This window comes from Diadema setosum, chromosome 12 (assembly GCF_964275005.1).
Source record: "Diadema setosum chromosome 12, eeDiaSeto1, whole genome shotgun sequence".
NCBI classification, from domain to species: Eukaryota; Metazoa; Echinodermata; class Echinoidea; order Diadematoida; family Diadematidae; genus Diadema; species Diadema setosum.
The window spans coordinates 18,165,848-18,188,860 of record NC_092696.1 but is presented as its reverse complement, the minus strand read 5'-3'; the positions used below and the strand labels follow the sequence as shown (position 1 = coordinate 18,188,860).

The 23,013-nt window shown below is 37.4% G+C and overlaps 1 protein-coding gene across 3 annotated transcripts; it reads right to left on the bottom strand.

Moving 5' to 3' along the window:
- Positions 1 to 5,261: 5,261 nt before the first annotated feature.
- Positions 5,262 to 21,311, bottom strand: LOC140235658 (F-box only protein 47-like). 3 transcript variants are annotated; one of them, XM_072315666.1, is made up of 10 exons: positions 21,225 to 21,311; positions 16,627 to 16,811; positions 15,804 to 15,971; positions 15,010 to 15,086; positions 14,265 to 14,412; positions 13,549 to 13,749; positions 12,396 to 12,554; positions 10,594 to 10,736; positions 9,542 to 9,701; positions 5,262 to 7,329 (listed from the first exon to the last, which is right to left on the bottom strand). In XM_072315666.1, exons 2-10 carry the CDS (start codon positions 16,799 to 16,801, stop codon positions 7,208 to 7,210), a joined length of 1,353 nt encoding a protein of 450 aa, XP_072171767.1. In that variant the 5' UTR covers positions 16,802 to 16,811; positions 21,225 to 21,311; the 3' UTR covers positions 5,262 to 7,207. The 3 variants fall into 3 exon arrangements, with proteins under 3 accessions (XP_072171767.1, XP_072171769.1, XP_072171768.1); XM_072315668.1 differs by lacking the exon at positions 21,225 to 21,311 and adding an exon at positions 18,133 to 18,136; XM_072315667.1 differs by lacking the exon at positions 21,225 to 21,311 and adding an exon at positions 18,078 to 18,101.
- Between the last annotated feature and the right edge of the window lie 1,702 nt (positions 21,312 to 23,013).

The following is a 23,013-nucleotide window of genomic DNA, read 5'->3' as shown; positions in this document are numbered from 1 at the left end:
ATAGAGTACAGGGTTACGTGTCTGGCAGCGGACGGAGAGTGGCTTATTCTCTTAGCGAGGGAATTTGTTTTCTATCACGCTGATGTACCAAGTTTGTTTATTTCATTATCTACTACTTTTGTCCTTCTCGTAGTATTTTTGCCAGCATCCTAAGGCAACATGCATTTGCCAGCCCGAGAGTGTTTCGATTTTGGTCCAAAATATTGGCATTCAATAATTATAGGCCTACTGAGTGTTCGAAAATTGTTTTAAACTAGAAATATCGCTATGGCGATACAGTGCATTCCCGTTTACTTAGTAATATCACGAACACGGTTATAACAAATTTCCGGTTACAACGAAATAAAAATCCAGAATACAAAATTATCTGTTCTCTCTATATTTTTTTATTTGTTTATTTTCTTCGGTTATAACGAAATTTCGATATAAGGAAAGTAAATTGCCAGACCCGAGGACTTCGTTATAACGGGAGTCCACTGTGTAGGGATATTCCTCCGCCACAATGTATGTGTTTTATACGTACGTCATAAACATACAAGTGTGCTTGTATGTTCCGCATATAGATAGATATCAAGAGTAAAATAAGTCATATAAACACCGCAGGAGCCAAAAAAAAAAAAGACCTTTATCAAAGTAAGACTTAAGACTTACTTTGATAAAGGTCTTTGAACGAAACGTCAGTCCAATTTTTTGGCTCCTGCGGTGTTTATATGACTGTTTTTACTCTTGATATCTATTTATTACACACCGACGCAGAACTTTCATATTTTGAGGTATATATAATTATATATAATATCCACTTCATATTGTTTGTTAAGCTAAAGTTTGCGTCCGAATTATAACATACATATAAAATTGTACTTCAAAATTCCAAGTTAGGCACGAAAGCTTGTGTAAAGTCCTGCTGAATGTGCACACGATGCGTTTAAAAGTAAACACTGAGAGATAACTAAAATGACAATTTACTTTATGCCTTCGTTCTTGATGGACTTCAGCGCATTATAAGAGGCCACTGTTGTTATTATTATTTATGCCAAAAAAATGTATGTAATAATTCGACTGAGCGATCAAACTTATATACACATACATAATAAGATGAAAGTCCTTATAAAAGATATGAATTAACGTGATCATCGCCTATGAAACAAGTGTATTGTATTATAATAGTTCATTACTCTAACGAAGATCTACTCTCTTCTTGTATCTTACGAGAAAATGAGTATCACAATATCGAAGTATGAAAGTGATAGTAGAGATTCAGGATTCTAACCCTTTTTGTCAGATAAGAGTACCCTTATGAAATACGATAGAGCATGTAATTTCAAAAGTGATTCAACTTTTATTTGATGAAAATTTGTTTTGAAATGGCCGAGATATCGGAAACGGAGCAATCATAATGAAAGGCGGCACTTACCTTTAATTAGGATTGATTTCTTTTATTTTGTCTTTGAATGTCTCGGCCATTCAAAACCAATTTTCATCTAAAGATCTCTGAATTCATCTAAGAATGGTATTCTCTGTACTATTTCGAAAGTGGTTTCTTTATAGACGCCTACACGACGTATCTCTGTTAATAAAATTGTACTTCAAAATTGCAAGTTAGGCACGAAAGCTTGTGTAAAGTCCTGCTGAATGTGCACACGATGCGTTTAAAAGTAAACACTGAGAGATAACTAAAATGACAATTTACTTTATGCCTTTATATGAGCATCGTTCTTGATGGACTTCAGCGCATTATAAGAGGCCACTGTTGTTATTATTATTTATGCAAAAAAAAAGTGTATGTAATAATTCGACTGAGCGATCAAACTTATATACACATACATGATAAGATGAAAGTCCTTATAAAAGATATGAATTAACGTAATCATCGCCTATGAAACAAGTATATTATAATAGTTCATTACTCTAAGGAAGATCTAAATTGAGTTTGAATGTATAATGAATTAAGATAAGCAGTGTTATGTACTTGTACGCACACAAATCTAAAGCGAATACAATGAGGATTTTTTTTTTGTTTACTTGTCTCTTATTTGTTAAGGTTTTATTTCCGTTTTTGTCTTGTCTTTGTAATGTGTGTGTGTGTGTGTCTTTTGGTTGTTGTTGTTCTTTTGTCTGGTATGCCGCGGATGCGTATAGAATTGACAGTCCAGTCCCATGTTGTTTATGACAAGGATGTAAAAGTCTCAAAATTGTATTTCTGTTTGCGATTTGTTTTCTTAATTTTAAAATTGCATTGAATTCATATCGCTACACATAAACTATATATATATATATGTATATGATAAATATAATATTATATATATATATATATGTATATAATATATATAATATAATATATATATATATATAATATGTAATATACATATATACATATATATATATATTTATATATACAGTTAAACTCGCCTAAGTCGACATCGCATATGTCGAATAATCGCGCAAGTCGATAATTTTAAAAAGTCCCGATTTTTCCCCATTGACTTACGTGTATTAATTCACTCATAAGTCGAATTTTTTAAGTCGAATACTCGCTTAAGTCGATGAAAATCCAAGAACACTTTCACGGAAAAACCATTGAATTCACTGTGCCTAAGTCGAATAAGATTTTATTGTGTAATAAATCACTGTCAAAATCACGAGACGCCAGTTTTTGTTTACATACAGAATATACCAAAAGAAACTGCGTAAATAAACATTAACGTTTCATTAACGCAAGCGGTTTCACCTGAATCGTTAGTAACGCAAACTAACGATCGGGAAAATTAACGTTTGTAGCAACGATGAGTAACGATCCCTAGCGCAAATTAACGATGTTTCGTTAACATCAACGATAGGTAACGCAAGAACTCACGCGAGATTTTGGTTTTGTAACAAGACCTGGTGAAAGGACGACGTAGCCCCTGCCGAGTGTAGCGATCTATGCCTTATATTTAGCGGAGTCTTTTCGCGAATCGAATCACGATTTCGCGAATGGTTAATTTGCGACCGGGGTCACCAAAAACGCACGCCGGGCCACCAAAAAAGCCGAATGTTTGCCTTCAGTTTTGGAAATGAAGCGGTAACAATCGGTTCCATAAGATGCTGAATAAATGTCAGATGTTTGCTCTTTTAATTTTGGAAATGAATAACGGTAATATTCGATTCCGTACAATACTAAAATAAATGTCGGATGTTTGCTTATACTTTTGGAATGTCAGAGATTTGATTTTGCGTTCGGAAATGAATAAGGATAAAAAAAAAAAGTATCCGGAAGATGCTGAAATAAATGTCGAATGTTTGCTTTGACGTTCGGATATGAAAAATAATGATATTCAACTCCATACGATGATAAAATAAATGGCGGATGTTTACTTTTACGTTCGAAAGTAAATAACAATTACATTCAGCTCCGGAAGATGCTAAAGTAAATGTCGAATTATCCCTTTGACGTTCGGAAATGAATAACAATAATAATCAACTTCGTACGATGATGAAATAAATGTCGGATGTTTACTGTTACGTTCGAAAGTAAATAACATTAACATTCAGCTCCGGAAGATGCTAAAGTAAATGTCGAATTATCCCTTTGACGTTCGGAAATGAATAACAATAATAATCAACTTCGTACGACGATGAGATAAATGTCGGGTGTTTGCTTTTACTTTCGAAAGTAAATAGCAATAACATTCGGCTCCAGAAGATGCTAAAATAAATGTCAGATGATTGTTTTTACGTTCGTAAGTGAATAGCAGTAATATTCTTCTCCATACGATGCTAAATAACTGTCGGATGTTTGCTTTTAAATTTCGAAATGAATAACAGTAACATTTAGCTGCGTTTGATGGTAAAGTTAATGTTTGATGATTTGCTTTAACGTTCGGAAATGAATAACAATAGTATTCAACTCCGTGCGATGATAAAATGAATGTCTTATGTTTGCTTGTATGTTCGAAAGTAAATAGCAGTAACATTCAGCTCCGGAAGATGCTAAAATAAATGTTGAATGTTTGCTTTGGCGTTCGGAAATGAACAACTATAGTATTCAACTCAGTGCGATGATGAAATAATTGCCGAAAGTTCGCTTTTACGTTCGAAAGTAAATAGCATGTAACATTCGACTCCTGAAGATGCCAAAATAAATGTCAGATGATTCATTTCACTTTCGGAAGTGGACAGCAGTAACATTCGGCTCCTTACGATCATAAAATAAGTGTCGGGTGTTTGCTTTTGAATTTGGAGATCGAATAACGGTAATATTCTGCTCCGTACGATGCTAAAATAAGTAACAGATTGTTTCTTTTACATTTGGAAATGATTAACGGTATCAATCGGCTCATTTAGATGATGAAATAAAAAGCGGATGTTTGCTTTCACGTTCGGAAATGAATAAGGATGATATTCAGCTCCGTAAGATCCTAGAATGAATGTCGGTTGCTTGTTTTTACATTTGAAAATGATTAACGGCTACATTCGGCTCCGGAAGGTGTTAAAATACTTGTAAATGGTGGATGATTGCTTTTACAATCAGAAATAAATAACGGTAACTTTCGGACCGAACGTAGGACCGATTTAGTTTTGCTTGTTGTTTTTTTTTTTGTTTTTTGTTTTTTGTTCGGGCCACCAAAAAATAAAAATCAATCATTTTGGGGCCACCAAAATAAAAGTTAGTGTGGAGCCCTGGCCTGCATCAATGTGGATAAAGTGTCTTGCTGAAGGGCAAATATCGGGCACACCGCTCCAGCTCTCGGCTCCAGAGTAGACAACATACATGTACATTATACATATGTACGTGTGGTGTAACTTTAAGTCGATTTTTTTCGACTTACGTACAAGTCGAAACTCGCCTAAGTCGATGTGTTTTGCTCAGTCCCGAGAAGATCGACTTATGCGAGTTTAACTGTATTACTTATATTACACTGTTCGTATTTTTGTTTGGATAAAAAGAAAACAATGAAATGAAATATTCCTACAGGCAACAGACACTAGCATTTCTAAGTAGAACACGTTTCCTGCTGTTATTATTTTCCAGTTTTTTATCTTCCGAACATGTTGTTGTAATAAAACTTGGTAAAGCGATTTTATTGAACTTAAAGAGGTATTTAGTTTCCAAAGGTTTTTTTCTTCTTTGAAACTCATTTACTTCTTGCCTTTATACACTACTCAAGAATATCTGATGTATCTAGAGTGTAGAAAAAAATAATGATTTGGCTTTCAGCTTTCATAACTATGAACTGAAAGTTGTTTGCCTTTATCATTAAAACTCCAAATCAGTACACGTTTTATGGCATGTCTACTTTGTTGACTTTAATAGTCTGACTACAAACGTTCTCGACACATCATGACAATGTCAAAATGAAACGACAAAATACAAGGACCATTTATAATAGATAAATAGAATTTAAATATAGGTGTTTTGTTTCCATATAAATAATGACTTTCCCAATAAATGTTACTTCTCCTCGCTACATTTTGCAAGGTAAACAAAAATATGTGATTTTTCGTGAACATCTGCAGCGTAAATATATACAGACTGTACTTCAAGTGCAGCTGCTTAAAAAAAAAGGGGGGGGGAACTTATACTATGTTGTTCTACTTCATATCTTGTATGTAATAACAACATATATCATCAATATACAAGGAATTATGTCCCCAAACTGAACTTAAATGTGGTTTATATTCAGCAGACTGCATGTCACTTATCTATTAGATTCCGATCTATAAAAATACATCATAAATCAAAAGTCTTCTTTTTGTCTTTCATTTTGAGACTTTCAATTTCCTGTTCTGTATTTTTTAATACATCTTATTAGCATTAAAATTATACTAGTAAACGACTTATCAACTTGTTTCAATATGGCGAACTGGCAATTTCAACAGCAGTTCAACTGGTCTGAATTTTGTAATGGCTAACATAAAGCAGCTTTGCTATTTTTTTTTTTTTAATGTACACAACTCAGGAAGTCTCCGTATGATAATACGAGTATCTGTAGCACACCCACCTGGGCGTCTGAACATGAAAATCACGCTAGCAACATTCAAATTGCACCAGTATTATTTATTCTATTCCGGGCCCACTCCGCGCTTGAGATGGTTTTTCTTTTCTTTTTTAAAGCTGCAAGTACACCAGCAGTATAACTTATCTTTGCTTGAATAGAGCTATTTCTTATTGATTTCATTAGCCAAATATGAATATAAATAGATATATTATATATATGATAAAGGTCCCAAACACTGCAGGGGAGGCATATCAAACGTGATTGTGAATTATGAGATATCGCGTACGTATGGAAAACGTATGAAACCTTACACCATGACTTGTGACATACAAAACTTCACGACTTTGTTGGACAAATCATTCAACTTATCAAAGCCATATTAAACGTAGTGCAAAATTTGACTTTGGTGACGAAAGTGTAAATTATCCTTTGATAGTGTGTGTGTGTGTGTGTGTGTGTGTGCGTTTATAATGAGCTTTGTCCCTTGACCTTATTAAGCTAGGGTTTATTTCTGAGAAACCCCCTATATTTTTGGGAGGTTGATGAAGCTCTGTAACATCGTTTTACACATCGCCGAGGGTATTAATGTGACACTCAACGAGAGCTTTCCCCAAATCATACCATTGTAAGACTGTCGGGGTTAATATCTACCACGTTGTAGAAAACATTTTTTTTTTTTTATATCTGTAAGACATCGTAGGTAGATGTCCTTGATGTTTCGCCAATGATCTTGAATGTTAAGATCAAAAAGAGAAGTTATGCCAACCAGCTCAAAGAAGAAATAACATAAACAAAAACATATTTCTATCAAAGTCTCCAGAGTACTGTGCTTAGCGTTGATCATATCCACTACCTTAGGGCTTTCATACAATATTATATCTTATTGCATTCTTAAAAAGGAAAATTACACCATGACAGGCAGTTGATCACCCCAATCACTGCGTGGTAGTCATCTAATAAAGGTCGCTTCTTTTGCAAACATGAAGCGAACTGTTACTGTCATTTACAGTGGCATTGGTGCGACGTTCTAACTTTAACCTAGATATTGCCAAAATGGTCAGCAACTCTACTCAAAACTTGATATACAAGTTGAAAATGCCAAGTCCAATCTGCTGTTGTCAATAACCAGGACTTGGATGATATCTCAACAATTTCAAAGCAAGGCAGATTTGGCAATGTTTACTCCATTCAGAGCACCGTCAAAAGGTCGGCCTTCCCATTGTTGGCAGTCATTCTTCAGTCATCAGATGTTGGCGTCCAGCTTTGGTTGACGGCTTGATCGATGTCATCATGAGCTCCCTAGTGAAGCAGGTAAAGGCGCTGACGGCGTCCTCGAACATGATCATGCGGCCTTTGAAAGGTAAGGACGCAAGCGAAAAAAGAAAAAAAAAACACCAAAATGAAACACACACACACACACACTAACACATACCAATTTATCATTTTGGCACTCTACAAGAAAGAATCATAATACCATTAGCATGCATTTCTACTCTTGTAAAGTAGTAGTAGTAATGATAATAATAATAATAACAATATAGAAGAAAAATATCCCCATCACCGTAACAGAATGCCGTGTTGTACAAATATTTTGTTAGTGCTACAAATGCATCTGAAAGATTCCTACGGCCCTGGTAACTCTTTCATGGATGAGTTAAATGACATTTCTGATAAGTAATTTTGTCGATTCTTTGTTAGGAAATGGGTTTGAGAATAATTATTTTACGTCTTAAGCAAGGATTTTTTTTAACAATGCCATGTGGTCAAATATCATTTGAAAACAGCGAACTCTAGGTGGAAGCATTCAGGAAGATTGGCAATTGGTATTAAACAATAAAGATATCAGTGTTGATATTTTAAGCAGGAATACATAATTATGAGGTCATACTGTCAAAGGGGTTTTCTGTTAAACATGTGTTCTATGATAGGCTACGAGTAAACTCACGTCTGTTTGTAGTGAAAGTATAAAACATTTGAATGTATTATTTATAGTTGGATGATCACCATAATGTGTATTATTGTGTTGGACAAACTATGTATTAGCATTTGAAGGTAAACTCAGTATAAGAATAAAGCTTAAAAGTATTGTTATGTATAGGTTTTCCCGCCCAATTTCAGCACATTTGCATTCGATTTAGAGCAAAAGGCATTCAAATTCAAGCGATTTTGGTCACTGATCTACTCCCACGGTTCATTTTGATTTTCGAGCATTCAATTTCGTTTTATGCCATTACTTTTAGATTCTATTCCATTCATTTTAGAGAGTTCATTCAATTTAACGACTAAAAGTCGTCATTCAATTCCAAGCCAGCTGAATAGACGTTCAATTTCGTCCCAAGCACCAATTTCAATTTCATTTATAGGAACACAACTTCGCACTTCGAACGTTCATATTCAATCAACATCGTTTGAACGGGTTTACGAATCTTTTATTTCCCTGCGAAATATTGGGTTATGATTTAATTTCCATTTCAAAGTTTCATTTAATCAATTAATCTTAATTGTACTTTATGTTGGCTCTAGCCTTTTTTCTATCCTGTCGACCTTTATTCCATTTTCATTGTATCCCCTAATAGTATGGTATGGATATAACATTACTTTAACAGGGAATGGCCATACATCTGAATTTCTCGTATTTCCACATCCATATTTAAATTGTGAATACCATTCCTACATTCCCTGTGTATATGACAAGTCACAACAATCGGCTCAGCTGTAGACCTGTTTCGTCCGCTCACTAATTCTGCCCATATTCGAGATACATGAAATCATGTAAACTGCTCTAACAGCCGCTTAAGTCATGTGTGAATAAAACGTACAATACTGTCTAATTATAGGTGTTTGAAAGTCGAGTTATACGAGCTACTAGTTATTTTCGGGCAAAGGACCAATTTCAAGGCACAATGAATTTGCATATTCAAACAGATGAGTATAACTGATAAACTACAACGAATATAGCCAACAGCGAAAAACAATGCATATATGTTACTTCGTTTGTCTTCTCGTGAATTCGAACTCCTTAACGTTCTTCACGGTTGAACTGACGCAAATTTGGATGCCGTTGCACGAGCATTTTTTAATTTGAATGCCCTTTTCATACGTTTATTTGAGAAAGTCATGAAATTGCAGGCTGATGAAATTAAATTGAATGAGTTAGTTACCTTTCTGAATGTCGATCTCGGTGATCATTCAAATTCACTCGAACTTGAATGATCACAATGTTAAATCGAATAAAAATCTGATGAAATTGAGCGGGAAAACCTAAATTAGATTTATCTGATGGTCGTCTTCTTTTGTTCCATTAAATTCAAGGTTTAAACTTGACTGCTTGGGGTTACCTGTCGCTTCATGGTACAAATTTATTGGCACACAGGGCGTTAATCTTTTAGTTACTTTGACTGTTTCAACAACAACTCTTTGTTTGAGCAACAACCCTTCACAACCATGTCAATGTATTGAAGGAAATTTTTTACGTTTAATCGAAACTGTTGATTTCATTTCAAGATGCGCTAAATGGTGAAGTTATCAATTCTACACGAATCATAGTCATCGCATAATCTTACCTGCATCACCCTGATCAGGCATGGCAAGAATGACTGTGCGAAAGTAGCCGACTGTAGCGTCCACCAGACCAACAACGTCATGCTCGCTGGGTACAATGTCGCAAACTTCGCGAAGAATCTTGACCAGCCAAGACATGTTGAGATTGCTGAGATACGTCACCTGGTGCACAGAAAACGTACATAATGTATATATGTATATATATATAGAGAGACTGCGAGAAGGGGTCTCGACCATTTACAGTACCAGTGTAGCTCCTTCATAATTTACATTCAGTGTGAAAAGAAGAGCAAGGTGGACGTAGCTAGGGTCAACGTGCCTGTTTATTGCCTGTTTATATATATATATATATATATATATATATTATATATACATATATATATATATATATACATATAATTGTATAATTATATACATTTTTTTTTTTCAAGGAAGTTCATTGAAATGAAGTTTATCCATTTCAAATCTGGCACGATGCAAGCGATGCAAACTGTGCTATCAGAATATCTGATAAAGTACAAAATAAGCATATAGATTCCATTCTGCAATTTATTTGGAGCCATTGCATTTCGTACTGTATCTGGGTATCCGGTCACCCATATCAAATTGTAGAGTGGTAAGGGAAAAAAAAATTCAATCCACTCTTATGGAGTTTTGTACAATATTTAAGTCTAGTCTGATCTGGAATTCTGAAAGAAAAAAAAAATATTCGCTGGAAGAGGCTGGGTAATGGTAATCATCATCATTTTAAGATAATTGTCGGCATGAGCATTCACCCGTTTCGGTGTATGTGTTTACACAGCTTCCATGACATTGGTTCCTTCAATTTTTGCTCTCCTGAAATATCTGTACGCTAAGACAAACATAGAATCTACTCACGAACATAACCGTAATCTTAATCATCTTATCAAATTAAACACCAAACCCTATAGATCACAATCCTAACCCTAAGTCTTGTAGAAATTAAGACGGAACAATAACGGCAGGAGCAAATGGCGTATCACCCACCATTTACACATTATGTATGTATGACTGTGTGGGCGAATACTCTTACCACTGCTAAGCCAACTATTATGGAGCTCAGCTGAGTCATCTTCCCGTTGATCGCCTTGCTAGCGAGGACTGGGATGACAATCGCTTCTCCGCACATACACAGCAAACGAGCCACGTTGTCATCCAGCCACTCATTGGGGCACGCTAAACAGCGAAATCAAGGCCAAGAGAAAGGAGTAACAGGTTTAGAAAAAAAAAAAAAAAGTGATATTCAAACTACATCGTCGTACACAGTAACATCTACATGTAACTCAATTATTGCCCCCCCCCCCACCAAAAAATAAAAAATAAAAAATATAAAAATAAAATGATAATGGACATACCCCGCAGTAAAAAAAAAAAAAAAAAAAAAAAAAAAAAAACTAAAAAATAAAAAATAAAAAAATAAAATGATAATGGACATACCCGGCAGCTATGAAATGCTCTGAAGAAGGTAATAAATCAAACAACCGGAATTACCACAGAACAGTGTTGTTAGAGTAACCATGTTTATCTCTATGAATATCAATACCAAAGCTCAGTGACAAAATTACATTTCTTAATCAATCCACGTATACGGAGTCATCAGCATTCATCAACTTTATTCTCGAACTCATGAGGGACAGAATCGAAACTGCTCCTCTGTTATTTTATACTGCTTGTATGGCTTCTATATCCTGACGCCAGATTCAATGTGGTGTTGGACACCCTACTTCACTATTACTATGAAGAGATATCAATACTGCAATAAAAAACGAAAGTGACATATAATAACTATATAAACCGGTTTATGGTCACTTTATGAGAAAAAAAAAAAACAAACCACTCCAGCAATTTTTCTTTTACATCCATGACATCATGACACATTAGGGAAGGAGGGTGCAAGGCTAAATAAACACTTACATTATTGATTTCCGTGTTATCAAAACTTACTAGCCAGTGTAATTCACAAAATTTACAGGGTATGCTTCTCTTGTGAATTCATCTTTTCAAAATAAAACTGTATTTCTTAATTGTCTATTCATCTTAAAACAGAGTCGGTATTATTATTATTGTATCCATGTTTTGTTGAAACTTACGTGGTTCAAAGTCCCTTATCATATAAGCTTTATGTATACTGCTTTGTATTACTTCATGTGGAAATAAAATCACTTGAATTGTATAGTAAAATCCTGTACAATGTAAGTTCTGCTAGCACTTTTGTGCAAGGAAGTATTCAATTATTCTTACAGACTGTAGCGGCATTTGTATATTTTACTTTATCAACGCCCGTGAAGAAAAAAAATCTCACATGCACTTGACAAAGAAGGGAATAAGAACGAGACACACGCACACGCACATATAAATGTATATAAATGTATATGAAATACATCAGAGTTTATCTTCCCCCTGCAATCTTCGCAGCAGTATTTGTATTGTTACGAATCTAGTACGTGCCTACCTTTTTCTCGGGCCGGCCATCCTTTCAAGCAATGCTTACAATGGCGGCCCTCTGCAAAATCGCTTCTTAACTACAATTGTTATTGTAATCCCTGCTGCATAGACATGCATACTGTATGTTATATCATTAATTTCCTTTTATATCGTTGTTTATGCAAGTCAAACGACTCTGTTTTAAATTTACTTTGTATGTTTTCCACATGTTCATGATTATGTAACTTATGCATATTGATTTGCACAAAAAGTATCTATCATATCAAATGTCAATCTTCCGAAAGCAACAATAACCGCCACAGGATACCACCGTAGTAAAGACGTTGATGTCCATGTGACTCTGAGAGAACACGGTGACAGATGATCATTGCGTATGTTACAAAGTTGTACCTGTCACTTCTTCCAACACACTGATGACGCTGTCAGTGTTCCACTCGGAGTGACCATGCAACGCCTTTATCGCCACGGCAAGATCCCGGAATGGCGCGGAGGCGACGTGAGACGCGATGTTTTGGTCATCAAGAGACATGAAAGTCCAGTTGATCTGGTCTGCATATTGATATAAGGGGGGGGCAAACATGAACTGATAAAGTTGTATCCGCTGATCCGCTGAGAATGATTTGCTATAATGTCTCACATGACATGACACTATGACTGTAACTAGATTTGTTTTGATCATTTTTTTTTTCTTTACAGTGTAAAGCTTCCATATACGGTGGAAATGAGTGTACAGAACCAGCTGATCTCAGCATAAATAAAAAAGTAAAAAATAAATGTTTTTTTGTTTGTTTTTGTTTTGTTTGTTTTGTTTTGTTTTGTTTTGTTTTGTTTTGTTTTTTTTTTGGGGGGGGGATACAAGCCACAATTCACAAAGATTAGTAGGGACCTAAACAATGAGTCACTTTCTTTCTGATGATCCCATGCTGAGAAAAGGTTTTGCACATTTTTAATAGCAATAATCATACGGGGCAATGATGATGATGATGATCATGATGATCATGATAACAATAATGATAATATTATGATCTTAATCAGTTCAGGGAAGCCTCTTCAATGTTTCCACTGTTCTTCCTGGGGGCGCTACTACTATTACTGTATAACCGCAACCATGGCAGCATTGAAAGATGCGGATGTAAACGTTTGGCAGGAAGCGAAGTACGGACTTCTAACGGAAAATCACGTTCCACTATACTACAGTGCCTCCGATACTCAACAGTCTTTTAGGAAGTAGCAATCGTGTTACCAACAGCAAAACGTTATGTACTGAAATCTTTCCTTTTAATACTATACCTTCTTCCGTGAGAGTGATCACAATCAACTTGCTGATTATTTTGTCACTTTTGGGGAGGTCTAATTTGTACGAGTCTTCGAAGGGTTCAAGTAGTTGCAGAAATAATCATAAAATTTCTCCAAAATCTAAGGGCACTTATACCATAAGGAATACATACAAACATAACTTCCATTCAATTAAGTTTTTTTTTTCTTTAACCATTACGATGACTTATTCGCTTGGTTTGGTCACTGTTAAACAAGCACTGATCACCTTTACGCTTGCTCAATGAACCGTAGATGAGTAGGAGGAGCCTGGCCTGATGTACCATGGGGTAAGGCTGGAGAATGAAGTGTAGCCACATGCCAAGATCCTCCAGCGATTCGCACTGGTCTAGGATGACACCGCGCAGGAACGATCTCACCTCCATCTCTTGATCCGCCTTCTCGCCAGGCTTGCCCGAGATGACGTTAGCTGAGTTAATGGGTAGAAATACAAACATAGACATCAACAATGCAAAGGATGACCTTACTTCAAATTACCTTCAAAGGATAAGTAGTATCCGTATACACAGTGACCATATAATACTATACCAGTATTCAAAATTTTTTACATTCCTCTTGCCCTTGTTCTTGTCCAAAGGAAGATGGGCCTACACAAGCGTAGATTGTGCAGTACACAATCACCACTTCCCTATCACTGCTTATATAGGGATCAAATTTCCCCGAAATGCCGAGGTTTCTGAGAGATCCGCAAGAAATCGGTGAAAGATTATTGATGCCACTGAAAGATCGTTGAGAATACGGAAAGACCGCTGAGACTAAGTGGTGTGAGAGGTCTTTCCGAAATATTAGTTTTTTGCTGTCATCCAGTGGTCGTTGTGGAAAGGGGAATTCAGCCAACTCCGCATGAAAACTTCAAACCACAAGAAATATATTATTCTTCTAATCAGCATAGTCAATCTAAAAAATATACCATTGTCATCTTACTCATTTTCAGCACCACGTTCTTGTAGTTGATGACCGCGAAGTACGCACGAAGACATTCTCGTTCCTGCCAGCCTTTGACGAAGATGCTGAAGAATCGCCCAAAACAGTGGTTTATTCTCGACGACTCAATGGTAAAGTTTGCGACGAGCTAAAAAAAAAAAAGTAAATAAAAATAAATCACACAATGAAAGTTTAAATGAATGCTATTTTCAATTGTTTGTATATGATCAGATATTTTTTATATCCAGGACTAGACAAAAACGTTTTCAAGGATCTACATGCAAAAATATCCTAATATTGATTACAAAACTCAGCAGAATCATCGTTCTTCAGAAAATATGAAAAGCTATTCTTGTTCCTATGAATGAGGAAAGTGGTGTATTTTTTTATATAAATCATTGTATCACTAATGATTTGTCTTCAATAGCTATATGTTTTCAGTCGAAATTTCCTGTAATTCTGTTTTGTTTTGTTTTTGTTTTTTGACTAATCGAGTTGGCTGCGCAGGCCCCTCCATCAAAAAACAAAACAAAACAAAAACAGATTGCTATATTTGCGATTTCAATTTTTTGATTGAATGATTTGACCCATTCTTCGTGCCGAATTGGGTACTTGTATCTGCGGAAAACATTGCGAAATACAATTGTATTCGTTTTCGGGTCATGATAGTATTCTCAGTGCAAGAGACATTCATACATGTCATGCAACTACGGTGTGAAACTATATCGCAGTGTAAAAAACCGACCTCGTGAAAAAGAGTTTCCATAAGCCTCAGCCGCTCTCTGGTAGGGTAGAGACAAGTTGATCGTTTCACCAGCAAGCCTGTGGGTCAGACGGTGCAACCTTTCCTTAATCATCCTTGTCTTACACAGCACCACACGCACTGCGTCCTTACTAACAGTAACACTGGGCTCAAAGGGTGATAGTGACATGAAAATTGTGTTACGTTGCCGAGCACACTTTTTTTTTGTTTCCCCAATGAGGAAATGTGACGTTCGGTATCAAGGCGCCAGTATCAAAAAAAAATAAAATAAAATAAAATAAAAAAATAAATCAGAACTACATAGCAAATACACTCATGAAACAGGCCATCCACATGTAGTATTCCTAGAGGCATCATGGTAAATTAGTGTCGGACCTCGCTTCCGTTCAGAATGAAAACATTCAACTAGAAAGTCTTTGAATTTTTCAACTTCTATGTAGGGTCCTAATGATTTTCATGGATAATGAAAACAGCTCACTTTCCGACGCAAATGTTTGTCCTTGTGTTGTTTCGAATTTTAGCAGTGTCAACGTTGGCTCAAAGAAAACTTAAAGACAGAACCTACAAGACATCAATTTAGTGCTCTCTCAAGAGGGTAGAACTCACATTTCTGTGTAATTGGGATAAACTGGTATTCATTCAGGAGGCACGATCTACGTACTGCAAGACAGTTATATTAAACGCGCAATGGAAGAAAGATATTAAGAAAATGAAGCACAACGTTGATATAAAAAAAAAAAAAAGAGAGAATCAGCAACCTCAGAAAATTGACCCACCTAAGTTCTTGAAGCACTGACAGAGATCAACTTTATTCCTTTTACTCTTGCTCCTCAATGCACATCCGGATCCCATCAGTCGGTTTAAACCTTGCCGCGTGAGGTTATACGCAATCACAATATCACGAAGGGATTTCGATACCAATGAGAGTCGACTGAGCTCGGTGGCTGAATAAACACAAAATAGATGAAATGTAAGGAGATGTATCAACACTTAAGAATTCTTAAGATCATCCAACATCTACACTTTTAACTCCCAAACATAATTTCTATGTCTTCTAGGGGAGTATGAAAGTTCTAAGCCAACATGAATTTTAGTTTCGAAAAGATGTGGATGTGTGCTCTTTATGGACTATTATGTTCTGCAGATCCAAACTATAATACAAAAAATAGAGAAGGAAAAGAGATTTTGAGGCAAAAACAAATTAAAATGTATATTCAAGATTCAAACTGGGGATAATGCACATAGAGTCTTTTCGTATTTTCTAATTCAAATTTCAAGTAAACAAGTACGCAGCAACTTAAATTTGAAGAAAAAACCAAAAGGTCTAGGTTGCACACATTAAGTATGTGTTTATGTTGTGAGAAAACAGATAAAAGCAAATAAATCAAACGGATATCACCTGAAGTTTCCCCGTATACGTTTTTTTTTAAATTATTCATTTCCATCTTAAACTTTGATTACCAGTAGTAATCATACCGAACTTTGAATCTATAATTATGTGTACCAATTTCAGGAACCGAAAGAAGATACGGTAGCAGTTATTAAAACTTCCACGAATTTAGGTCATTGTGGGCTAATACAAATATAATTTATACTTACATGATAACTTTGAGAAAACATGGTATATTATTTCTTCAGGAAGAACAGAGAAGTAGCCTAGCGGCATGTTGTTCATGTCTTCCCTCAATCCCTTCTCTCGCTCTTTCTGCAGCAGTCTCACGCTTTTTCGCCGAGCCTGACCGGTCCATCGACTAGCTGTTGGATATGCAGCCATTCTGCAGGGCCTACAATATTAGAAACATGGTGTTCGTCATTGCAACATTTTTCTTCACACACGAGGATAGAATTCTATTCTGGACTAGGCCTAAAAGGCAGGCCTACGTTCCCTATGTGGGTTCATGACTCCAGTCATTTACTGGAATTATGCAATCTATAGCGAACCTAATGCTAACCTAAATAGTAAACCTAACTCTTTAATCCTCAGGCTCAAGCAGGGCTGCCAACATTGGAAACTACTTGAGAGTGAGACTCCCATAGGCCAATGCTATAATTTCGGAGTCAAAATGAGTGAAATCAATAGAAATGCATGCAAATGAAATAAAGTTTTAGAGTGAGAAAGGACCAAAATGAGTGAGAGTTGGCAGCCCTGCCCTTACTCTTATCTTGATTAGAATAAGTGATATTACTGACCAGTAGCCGGGGGGGGGGGGTAGTTACCGTCGGGGTAATTACCCTGATACGCCAAAAACATGTGATGGGCCCGGGAGCAATTCTGGTGGCTTCCCTTTGATTTCTCCCCTTCCAAGAAAAGCCCGTGATAAGGGGTCAAAATCCTAACCCATTTCCTTCCGGTAAGGGGCCGGGTATAGGAATCTGGAACAAGCATGTGTATCCTGCTGTAGAACTGTTGACTGCATAAGAACCGGGGGGGGGGCGCCTGCGTACAGCAGGCTCCAAATCCTTCGAAACTTGATGAAATATTATATTAGGCCTAATGGTAACACGTTAGAGTATCTACTACTACTAGGCCTAGAATTTACAACTAGTGTAGTCTACTAACTAATAGGTCAGGTCAGGTCAGGTCACACCCGTAGCATTTCTGCCGTTGGGGCACTGAGATGTCCTTCTCCAGGTTTCCTTATCCTGGGCCATTCTCATATAGATTTCCATCCGCTTCTCCACCCATCTCCTCACACCATCCAACCAATTCCTCCTTGCAGTAGTCTTCCTTGAGGTTGCCGCCCATCCACCCGACCGTGCAGTAGGCCCTATACCGTATGCGCTATTTTAGAGGTTACCTGGCCGTCGAGTGACATGCCCAGCCCGAACACGATAATCATTAGGTTTATGGTCCCTAAGTTAGACTTAGAACTAGGTCCCCTACATATGTTACTTGTAAGCCTTTTAGTGCTATAACCACGCTTACTATAGAAACATAACTTAGGGGATAGGGTCTACTCTAGGTCTTACAAGTAGCTATTCTAAGTAACTTGAGGAAACAGAAGGGAAAAAGAATTGAAGGAAAACATTAAATGGTCGTTAGTTCTAACACGTTAGGCCTAACATATTAGGGCCTTGCACGTAGCAGTAGATTCTAGTATATACAACGTCGTAGCATGTATGGTTGAGGGGTCTAGATATCGCGCACGAAAATTTGAAATGCTCTTATAATAGACCTTATGCATTGACGTCATCACTCGCTTGACAACCTCTCGCGACGCCATCTTAGAGGGCAAGCGAAGTCCTTGACATCGCAGAGGCGTGCAGCTAGTTATGTGCTTTTCCTATGCGCGCTAGCGGCGATCGCCTCACTCGCCGCCAGTCCCCAGGCTAGTGGCAGGTTTTTTTTCACCATCAAACAAGTTTGACATGACATGACACATTATGCAGCAATGTTTGGGTAATTTTCTCACATTGTGCAATCAAAATACTCACAGTAACTACAGAATTCCTAGGTTATATCGCAGAAATTTGTAGCCATAGCACAACATCGCCGTTCGCTGAATGTATGTCGCCATTTTGAATTTCATTAGCCAATCACATGCGAGGTACGTGTTTTAGTAAAAAACACGTAGAAATCTACCTCACATGTGATTGGCTAACGGATTCGTAGGTTGCTGAGCTGTTACGACCGCTGGTAGTTGCATCTTTTTTCATGAAAATTGTGCCAAAATGTTGGATATATCATTAACCTGGTGAGTGCAATGCATACATCAAATGTCGATTTTGCTATACAAGCTAGAATTTCCCGATCTAGGGCTGTAGATTACATGCAATAGAAAAGACAGTAAAAGAAACACCGATGTTGTGTGTAAATGCCCATTGCCTCGCGTGTAAAAGCACGCTCTAGCAACGCATCGCTTGCCCTCTGAGGGAGGGCGCCCTTCAGTTAGTAAGACCGTGTGACGTCATATGCATAAGGTCTATAGAAGTTATTCCATAATTGTACCTGAATTTCCCAATGAATATCACGAAAATGCAGAAAAATCACCTTCCAGAATCTCCTGATGATACGATGACGGAGTAGTGCGCTGTCGCCGTTTGTATGTCGGACTTTTTTTTCTGCGTTCAATTTCTCGGGGTATGTAAAGATCGCGCAGCTGCCCTCTGTAGTTTCATGCGTGAAAGTGTCTGCACTTCTGCGGCTGTAACGTGCTCCGGCTTCCGTAGAATATTTTTTCACTTGATATTAAATTTGTCCCTGTTAAGCAACAGCAGTTTTACCTAACTTGTGTATATTATTGTTATTATCATTATATGTGTTATTATTATTATTATTATATGTGTTATTATTATTATTATTATTATTATTATTATTATTATTATTATTGTTAAAATTATCATTACGTCGGTTGAGAATGATAAGGGCGTTAAGTTGTCACTAAACCCATAGTGTTCAAGACCACTTAACGCCCTTCTCATTCTCAACAGACGAATTTTATTACTATTATCACCACCACCATCATCGATCATCATAATCATCATCATCATCATTATCATTTTCATTATTATTATTATCACTTCCACCACCATCATCATTTTATCATTCTTATTATCATTATTTTCATCATTGATATTTTCATAATCGTTAATGATTTTCATTTATAAAGTTTTCTTACAATATTTCTAATCACTTTAACCAATAATATACACGTAATATAAAATGGAAAATAGTAAAATATGAACATAATGTGTGTGTGTGTGTGTGTGTGTGTGTGTGTGTTTGTGTGTGTGTGCTTACCCGTTCGTCACCCTCTCATTTTCGTCACCCATTTGTCACACTCTCATCTAATTTGTTTTCTTCAGTATATCATTATGGCCCTCCCCTGTCTCAAATATCACAAGTTAGCGCAAGAAATCACAAGCAAATTCAAATTGAAATCACACTTCAACTTCGATAGACTGAAATATTTATTCCTTTGTAATATTAGAATCGTTGTGTTAAAATTTGACTTAAAACAACATTTATTAACAGTATTTCAGCGTAGCTGGCAGCATACATTGTTCTTGTGTATAATGACGTCACGTGGTAAACGATCGATCGAACAAATTACGAATTCTATCGACTACGAACGAGACAAGCGAGACGACACGTCTAGGCTACAACATCCTTAGAACAGATTTTAAGGGAAGGTAGGTTTGTACAAGGTAAAAAATTGGAAATTTAGTGGAAAATTAGTTGGAAATCAAAATTTCTTACCTACTTCCTTCTCATGTTGAGCGGTAAGTCAGGTATGTTTATTCCATGGGCGTATCGGCAAATTTTGCGCTTAGTCCTACGCGTAACATCGCTTGCTATACGCAGTTACGCTATGCGCGATCATTAGGTCCCTGCGCGAGACCTAGTACCCTTACCATACATTGTAGGTAGGCCTACGGTAATTGGAACTAACGTTAGGGGCCTAACGTTAGTATTGTAGGCCCTAGATCTAGATCTATAGAAATCTAACTGTTAGACATCCTAGTTTCTAGTAACGATAGATATTTCTACTGACGATTGCTAACATGTCTTTGTCATTTTAATAACCGTTAGACGGTCTAGGATAACCTGATGTTTATTGTAGGGCTAGCCGGACCAGACGCTGTTATACGCTTTGCGAAAACAGCTAGGCCTACGTAGGGCCTAACCTTACATTGTATCTACGTAAAGTCCCTGTGTTATGAGCTTGCACGTCACCAGTAACATAATAGGCCTAGGACCTAAATGTTAGAACTCTAATTCCACGCGAGCGGTACGACTAACGTTACGACTACTGTACGAGTAGGGCCTACGATTTACGAGTCAACAATCTGAGTCCGGGATATGAATCTGCGGTATTCTCTGCCTTGGCATGAGTGAAATGAAATTTAAGGTGAAACTAAGGGATATTTTCTATGGCCTAAGATACAAAGTATTGAAAAAAAGAATGGAAAAAAAAAGTAGTCGATAAGTGGTACGGTACGTACGTACACACGTAGGTCCAACTATACAGTTTGTATACACCTGCACAGCACACAAGTCGTACAGGACGTATCTACATGTAGTAACGTTAGGCAGTACGAAAACACACCCGACTGTTGTACGTTAGCATGCATAGGTCTATTAAACGTTAACGTTAAACTAAGCCGGGTTAGGTCTAACGTTACTTCAAAGTGAAGAATTTACATCGTTAGATCTACTTGGACTAGTGTCTACTTGAAGGGTTCTATAACCTTACCTGTCGACGAGTGTTGCTAGCTGATATCATCCACGCTATGTGTTTGGATTGTTGTGATCAAATCGAAGTCTACGACTACGGTAGGCCTACTGCATCACAATCACCAGTAGACAATTCACAAAGAGTATGGAATGTATTATGCACGCACAGTCTAGCTAGCTAGCTGCGCAGCAGCTAACAAAATGTGAGGGCCGCGCCCCCGCCGGCAGCATGCAGCTGCAGCTGCAGCAGTATAGTATACAAATATACCAGGCCTGAGAGGCTCTGGTTGAAACTATGCGCATGAGGTGACTTCAGTAGCACTATTTTCTGAGGGGCGCAGCCCTATTTTCTGAGGGGCGCAGCCCCGAAGAAAATAGTGCTACTGAAGTCACCGAAGGCACATAGTTTCAACCGGTGCCTCGAAAATTGGCCTGGTATATTTGTTTTATATCCCTTCCAATGAATTTAAGAGTATTCGACTGCTGGTATTCTGTAATTTACCTCTTTTTAAAGGGCATCTTGCTTTACTTTTCAAGAAAATCTAGTCATTCACGCTCGGGAAAGCAGCTCAGCAGGAGGGCAGCGCGTACGCGTACTGTGAAGAGACAACTGCGCGCTCAGCCGCTGAAGTGTACTCGGTGCATTGCTGTACAACGTACTGGTAAACATGCGCAAACTGCAACGGACTCACTACGCGCTTCATACATGCAATACGCCTATCCGATCTGTCAACAAGTAGTTCGGTTGCCAGTGCGGTGATGTGCATGCTCGAGCTGATCAACGATGTGACTGTGAGCTGCAGTTGATTGTGTTTTCTGTCGTCTTTCTACCTAGCTGTCTGTACATGAATATGGACTATCATTTCCTGTTAAAATGCAAGTATACATTGTAATTTTGGGTAGCATTCAGTAACAGCGTAGGAACTCCTATAAGGTTAGATTAGGCACTGGAAAAATTCTAGCAATTAAAGCATCGAGTGCCACTGTAAATTCGTGTGATTCGTACGGTGTTCTAACGTAAACAGTGGACAAGTTAGACTCTAACTAACTCGTTAGACACTCTAAAAAATAATTATTAGGAATGAGATTACGGGAAATAGGGCCTACTGTTAGACAGGTCTGTTAGTTGAACTAACGTTAGGCTTAACTAGCGCTAACGTTAAAGCAGGCCTACTATCTACTGCAGTTTCGTTTGTCAACATCTTTTGGGTGGGTCGCTCGAGTCAGTGAACTGCGACTTTCAGACGGCGAAGCATGAACTCCCCAAAGGCCTACGGTACGTCGAAGAACCCTAGCTTGCTTATTGTTGTCTAATTATAGATCTACGATATCGCCTACTCTGTTGTAACGTAATACAATTTTTTCTTTTTAGGTAGAATGAGGGCTTTATACGAGTCTCTCTGAGTCTCTCTAACGTAACCCGTGTCGCATTGAGTGTATGCGTGCCTTGTGGTTCTCGCTCGCGAAGTGCAGTGATCTAAGGCGCTGCGATACCCATTCATTTGTACATGAAATCTCTCGCGAAGCAAAGGTGCTGCGATACCCATTCATTTACACGTGAAATATTTCGCGTCGCGACGCGAAGCAAAAAAGGCGCGAAAATCACCAGCGTGATATAGTTTTTACCATTTTCCCTAGGGAGTATAGTCTTTCGCGGATTTGTATGGTAGAATTATGTTTTGTTGTTTACAGTGCTCTCGACCAATCAGAGGACGAGAAGCAATTTGTGAGGGATATAATAGCCGCTGCTTCGGCCTTGGGTCGGTCGGTCGTGCGCCGCTTGCTTGTGTGCTGATAACGCAGTCGCA

What these genes read in the sequence shown, in the direction of transcription:
- LOC140235658 (XM_072315666.1), bottom strand. Translation starts at nt 16,801, where the DNA reads ATGGCTGCATATCCAACAGCTAGTCGATGGACCGGTCAGGCTCGGCGA. An exon ending in TTCATTGAGCAAGCGTAAAG is followed by an intron (nt 12,555 to 13,548) that starts GTGATCAGTGCT and finishes ATCAATATGCAG; the next exon opens with ACCAGATCAACTGGACTTTC. An exon ending in GCCTGATCAGGGTGATGCAG is followed by an intron (nt 7,330 to 9,541) that starts GTAAGATTATGC and finishes TACCTTTCAAAG; the next exon opens with GCCGCATGATCATGTTCGAG.